This window comes from Eulemur rufifrons, chromosome 16 (assembly GCF_041146395.1).
Source record: "Eulemur rufifrons isolate Redbay chromosome 16, OSU_ERuf_1, whole genome shotgun sequence".
Taxonomy (NCBI): Eukaryota; Metazoa; Chordata; class Mammalia; order Primates; family Lemuridae; genus Eulemur; species Eulemur rufifrons.
The window spans coordinates 68362760-68369719 of NC_090998.1; the positions used below are offsets into that span (position 1 = coordinate 68362760).

The 6960-nt window shown below is 42.5% G+C and overlaps 1 protein-coding gene across 2 annotated transcripts in view; it reads right to left on the minus strand.

Moving 5' to 3' along the window:
- Nucleotides 1-6412, minus strand: part of KITLG (KIT ligand) — an 82968-nt gene extending 76556 nt beyond the window's left edge. For both annotated transcript variants that reach the window (XM_069490477.1, XM_069490476.1), the window contains exon 1: nt 6205-6412. In XM_069490477.1, the coding sequence (XP_069346578.1) occupies nt 6205-6219 (15 nt within the window). In that variant the 5' untranslated portion in view covers nt 6220-6412. The remainder of the gene's footprint in view (nt 1-6204) is intronic.
- Nucleotides 6413-6960: the final 548 nt, after the last annotated feature.

Below are 6960 nucleotides of genomic sequence, written 5' to 3' on the forward strand. Positions count from 1 at the left end.
AACCAGCAGATTTTTGAGCTGCTGTCTATGCACCCGGAACACAGAAAAGCCTACCTAATTGCCCTCTTCCCAGTATGACCATGTTCTAATCAGCAGCGCTCAAGAGCGCCAAGGCAACAGCTACATGTGCAAAGTCAAGTGCTGAATTTCTGCATCCAGACAACTGAGTGATAGCTATGGCTATTTTTTTTTTTTATTTGTCTAGAGTATTGTCTCAATTTTGAACTTTGTTTTAGTGGGTAGCTCACTAGACTCTGCCAGCACTTGGAGGGAAAGAGCATTATTGTCATGGCTCTATTTTCTGAGAAATGTATGGTCTCTTGGCTGATCTTTGAATACTTTCATGTCAATACCAAGAAAAGAACTGCCATGGCTTCTGACTTCTAAGAAAAAGCTGCTACTGGCTACTGGGTTTGCCCCAGCTCTCAGCAAAGGGAAGGAGGCAAGCGAGAGTTGTTCCAGGGGTGGTACTGGACCCTAGCAAAAGCCAGGGCAAGGAGAGACTTGGCAAAGTATCATCCATAAGAACTGTCTTTCTCGGAGGCTCCCTCCTCTTTCCACCTATACCTCCACCTGCAGCTTCTCATCTTCACTATCTTCCCAAAATTAACTCTAGGACACGATTCAGAGATACTAAGAGTTAGTGACTCTCCCAAGGTCATACACCTTGAGGCAGAGTGAAGGGCACAACCCAGTTGCTCTGATTCCCCCTACCAAAGCTCTTTCTCCTGCATCCTCGATCCCTCCTTGGTTTGCTCTCTCCATTCCAACTCCATGCACACAGATGCTGCAGAAAAGGCAGGCAAATAAAGGGAGGCAGCAGCTTTTGTAAGTTTATCTCCTTGGCTATCTGACTTTGCCTTAAAATTCTTCCTCACTTACATAACTTAAAAAATTAGGAGAGAGAAAGTAAACATCCTCTTTAACCATGGATTTTGCTGAAATAGAAAGGTGTAAATACCATTCTAGTTATAGAGAGAAATATCAAGTAGCAGGTGAAATGGCTAAAAGTAGAACAATTCTAAATTTAAATCTCCTTCATTTCTCCCCATTGGCTCGTTCCTAATCATAAAACAATGATTATAATTTATATTCACACTGAGGCACCGGCTACATAAATCTCAGAACTCAGGGAAGCTTAAATGCCATCTGGTTCAAACCTCTATTCTACTAGTATCTTTAGAAATAGAGAACTTTAAAACCAGAAGGCACTTAGAAACCTCGTCCTACTTTCTCATTTTACAATTTAGCAAACTGAGATTCGAAGAAGTTCAGATAACTTCCCAAAGTCATATAACTTAATATCCAGGTTAAAAGAACTCAGTCTCCTAATACCCAAGCCCACATGCCAGCCTAGAAGAATAGTACAATGTAGCCAAAGGACAAAGAGAGCTACAATAAAGAACAGTCTTTCTTTAGATGACATATATTGTGATTTTTTTTAAAAGAACCGTGAGCCCTAATTATAAGAACATCATGCTCCCACATCTTTATTTTTTCTGTAGAGAAAGAAATAGGTAGAGATGGGATAATAACAATTCTCCCAAATTCCAGCCCCTGTAAACAGTTTTTAGTATGCCCATAATTAAGTGAAAAGGCAAACACATCTTGCTGCATCTATAAATCAGTAAGGCTACAGTCAATGGTTTCTATGAAACAAAGTCTATACAAAACAACTCTGAAAGCAGCATATATTATAAAAGTATTTTGGTGTTCCCTCAATTTGTTTTATAAATTGTTCTGACTACACACGTGATGAAGACCAAGAACAGAGTCTCCTGCAGCTGCTCATGATTCAAGTGCTAGAAAAGAAAAAGATCACTCCTCAGAGATTTATATCCACATACTTTACCCTAATTTATGAAAAGGAACATTAAGATAATCCAGAAAAGAAAAAAAAAAAAAGTCCCAAACTTACATAATGAAAAAAATGTCACTGCATGTTGCCTGGTAAAGACAACAAAGACACCCTGCAGAAATGAATGCATGGCCTCACTGAGAAGAGCAAATGCAAGAAACAGGGATAGGAAGCTGACCAAGACTCTTTAGTCTAAAATAAAATAAAATAAACCCTTAGAATCATACAACTTCAAAAGCAAGAGTGTGAAAATATGAAACAGAATCAGTGATAGTGACAATATTTCCATTTTTCTTTACATTTGCTATTCTAATTCTCTCATTCATTTTTACTTTTAAAGAAAAACCTTAAAGAACTTGACATCTCTTATGCCCACATACCACTTTTGTTTTCACACATTCCTGGTTCGATGTGTGTTAATTACGGTCTATAAAGAGATATCAGCCTATAATGGGAGTCACTGAATCAATGGGTCTAGATTCAGGCAAACTTGGTCTCTGTGCTTTGCTCCTTAAGCAGCATTTATCTGCAATGGCCAGTTTTACTCTGGTTTATAAAAGTTAGCCAGAAGGCATCCTCTTCTCAGGAACAGTAAATTCACACTGTAACTACAGTAAGCCTCTGTGCCGGTATAAAGACATATATAAAATCTCATTTAGTCCATACAACCACCATGTGAGAAAAATCTTTATAACTAATTTATAATCATCATAAAGATTTTAAACAAGAAATTTCAAGAAATTTAACCATTTGCCTAAAGTCATTTGTCTCACAAGTGGTAAAACAGGAATTAAAATCTAAGTCTTTGGAGACTAGAGCCTAGAATCCTTCCACCAACCATATTTTAGGTGTTCCTTAGACACGGAAAGGGAAGAGCACACCCAGTGGAATTCACCAATCCATGCAAGAAACCTACAATACTCAAACTTGCTATTTGGGCAAGGATTTTTTTTTTTAATGTGATTTATGATGACAGGAAGATTTCAATCACCTATTATTAAAATACAAATGTTACTCACAATTTGCTATCTTCAAATTAGCAGTTAGACATAAATAAAATTTAGCAATTTTAATTGCTTTGGCCCAGACTTTCAGATTTCCATATGGTTATTTTCCTTATTTTATGTTAAATGTAATTGACTTAGCACTTGGGTTTTAAAGTCTTGGCAAAATGTATCAATTAAAAGCTACATAAATTAGAATTATTCAAAGCACATATTCTATACTGAGTGATCTTAAAAACAAGATTCAAAAATGCTCTTTTCATAAATATGTTCATTTTTTTTTTCTATAAAGTAAACTTGCATCGTCACCGCATGACAAACTTCATACAGACAAAAAGTGGATGTTTTCTTTGGAGTAGCAAAAGTTAACATTCTGTTTGCTTCTTCTCTGAGAGCAAATGTGCGTAAAATGGCCTTTTGTTTGTAAGATGAATCTTTCCTATCTCAGTATTTCTGAAACTGACAGCAGTCATGACAACTCTCACACACCATCCCCAAACTAAATGCAAGCATGACATCGATAAATGTGATAGCTGGCACTTTAAACTGATGGCACTTTTAACCAAATTTTAATCAGTGTTGCAAGATGTGGCACCCCAATTGTTATTTAATATACCAGTATATTGGAGTATTGTTTAAAAAATCATTATATATTGAAAGAGATGGTCTTTCTAAGCCAGAGCCACAATCCCCTTTAGAAACTGTAAAAGCACAGAATATGGATAAAATACAATCAAACAGAAATCTTAAAAATGCAAAATACATTCACTTCTATGGACTTGTGATTAAATTTATTATCACAATTGCTCCTCATGGCTATTGCTTATGTAATTTTCCAAATACTGAAGTTCATCACTGGGGCTAAATAAAAGAATCATTCATCAAACCCCAAGTAGTTGTTGATGGAATTTTCACACTTATTTAGCTTGACTGACAGGCTAGAATGCCTAGTGTCCCTATGATTCTTAGAGAGCTATGCAATTCAAATTAAAGTCCTTTTAAAAATATTGTTAAATTCTCTTTTTATATATTGGGTATTGGCAGACTACAGAACCAGCTGCCTTATAATAGAACTCTGGTATTGATGCCATGTTTATAAACCACTATTCCAACTACTTAATATTAATAGATATTCCTCCTTCACAACTATAACATGAGATTCAGAACAACAACTGATCCTACTTCTTAGTGTACAATTTACTCATGCTACTCTGCATCCATGAAGAGTGGCATGAAAATTTCTTTGTAACTTTTGGATTAGAAAATTTGACAGTATGAAAGAGGATCTAATCCTCTCCTCCATTTCCACAGATTATTTGATTGACTCTGTGCTATTTCCAGTGTCCCCTTTTTCAGTGACAGGAATGTGGGATTGCTAGAAGTATCCTTAAGGGAAACCTTGAAGGTCATTAGATCCAGGGAATGAATGCCTTCATTCAACAAAGGCACTGCCCTCCTTAGCCCGCGAGCCCTTTAACATCAGCAAGCTCCCCCAAAGGGCCTGCACTTTAACTTGGTCTGAACAGGTCACATTTCTAAAATACTTAGCTGTCTCAAATGTCTCTGGTCGGCAGCATTGAGTCACCCATGCCACAGCCACAATGTTTCAGGCTAGATTGACCTCTTTCTAGTTTTCAATGGAATTATTCCATGTAATCCGATTTACACAGCCATTTAATCAAAGCGAGAAAGGAGATTACAGAGCTCACATTTGTTTTGCAAAGCAAGGGTGCAAGGATCATCAATCCTACTGATTCTCAAAGTGACTTGATAGTACATCGCCCCGCTTTGGAGTGTTGGACATTAACCTGATCTGTCTCCTGTGTTCTTGTTTAAATAGAAAGGTTAGGCTCTTTTCCTGAACTAGAAGGTAGTGGCTTCTCCACCCAGACCTCACCACCACCATTCATGTGAGTAGATGCTACTATAAAAAAGGAAGGTTCCCTACCCCTGCTTATTATGCCACGAAGCACAAAGCTTGTACGAATCAAGATATTACAATAAAAATTTTCTTTTGTTGCAAGAATCTAACATCTGCATTTCAACAGCACACTGTGGTGATCCCAGGTGTGGTGTTTAGTGCTTTCCCTAAAAGCTAACCTGCTTGCAAGAGAGGAGACAGGCACTCCTCTTCTCTTACAGAGTGCTCTAGAAACTACACAAACCTTTCAGCCAGGCAATGTCCCTTTCCCCTGTCTTTTTCCACACAGGTGCAACGGGCTAGAATATTTTCTTCCTAATGTGTACATTTCCAGGCCTATAGATACCTATTTAAAATATGATGCTAAGCAGATCATTTAATAAAGCATTTTCAGCACATTGATGCCTTCATTCTAAAACCCCCGATTTTCCTTTTCCCCCACCCCTTCAATACATGGCAGGAATTGCAATCTCCGATAGAACCTCTGGGGGGTGAAAGGGCAGCCTTACTCAACTTGAGGCAGATAGCACAGAACAATTCCTAAGGGGAGAAGTGAGAAGAGGTAAGAACCTACAGTGGTGGAAAAAAAAAAAAAAAACTGTGGATGGGGTCACCGTGGCGGCCCTTTCCAAACGACGAACCAGATACTTGTTTCAAGAGGAAAAAAAACCTAATTGTACCCTTGGGCGGTGCTTTACCCCCAGTGCTTTATGTATAATGCACAATTTAGCAGCACTGGGAATTATCTCAATAACTATCATTAGAGGTGCCCATTAAAAAACAAAACAAAAAAAAAAAAAACCTTTTCTCTTTTGTAGTGAAAGGAGCATGCACTGTGGAGAGCCCACCCAGAGCCATAAACTAGGCAAACACTGTGGGAGCCAAGTTTCCCGGGCGGGCCAGGCGGAGAGCGCTGCCGCTTAGGAGCTCCAGTTGGCTTCGCTCCCGCGGCTGCACCCGCATCCGCGCCCATCTCGGGGCTGCACAGATAAATCTGAGCCAGAGAGTGAGCTAGGGTGGTGCGTGGGGAGCTGTTTCATAATGTCCCGGAATTCACGGGAAAACGTCTCCTGCGCAAAAGACATGCCTTCCCGGGATAACTTAAACTGTCCAGCCGAAGAGTCGATCCTTCTAGCAGAAGGGAAATGCGGTTTTCGACTGACAGCTCCAATCTTAACTGCTGCGGCTCCAAACTTGACACGGGCTCCCTCTCTTCACTCCCACTCCTTTTCTCCCTGGCTTACCCGACCGCAGGGCTCCGGCTCGCACACGACGCCTGCCTCCCCCGCACCCTCTTGGCTCACCCGGCAGGCACAGCCCCCCATGCCCCGGCTGCCGGTCCCGGGGCGCGCCGGCCTCCCGGGGACTCCAAGCGCGATTTCCTTGGAGAGCCTGCGAGCTCCCAAGCGTGTCCTACTCACTTGTGTCTTCTTCATAAGGAAAGGCAGCGCTGCGATCCAGCCCAGGCAGCGGTGTGGCGACTCCGTTTAGCTGTTCTGGAGCTCCAGCATATTGCACGAGCAGCGGCGGCAGATAGTCCATGCATTGGGCAGCCCGTGCGCAGCGCCCTCTCCACTGCCCGTGCTTTCCGCGGCGCTCCCGGTCCCGGCGCGAGGCGGCGAGTGAAGCCAGGGCAGCCGCGCCGCCGGCGCTTTTATAGAGCTCCCTCCCGCCTGCTCAGGACACGCCTCCTATCCTTCCGGAGCCCCGGGTAGGCGAGATGCCGGCAAGGGCGCGGGGGGAGGCTCGGAAGGGCTGCCAGAGCACGGCAAATGTCCCAGAAGTTGGAAGCATTAGACCAAGCGCTTCCTCTCGCCTGGGGCCACCGGGCGCGCACCGGCGGGAGGCCCCGAAGGCGCGGGGACGCTGAGGGCGAAGCTTAGCAACCTGCAGCCGCTGCCGATGCCGCGCGCTGGGCGCAGCGAGTCCCAGCTCGGCCTCCCGGCTCCGCCGGGGCTCACCTGGCACCGCCCGGGGCCAAAGTACCTCGCGCGCTGGAGAGGGCCCGGAGCTCCCCCTTTGATGTGGAGTTGGTGCTCTTGGTTCTGAGCAAAGAATTCACCCCATGCCACCTTAGGGAAATAAAGTTTAATAGAGATCTATAGTTAGGCCATTGTTTTACCCCCTCTATTTTTTTTAAACAATTACTTTAGTGAATGAATATTTGATAATTAAAA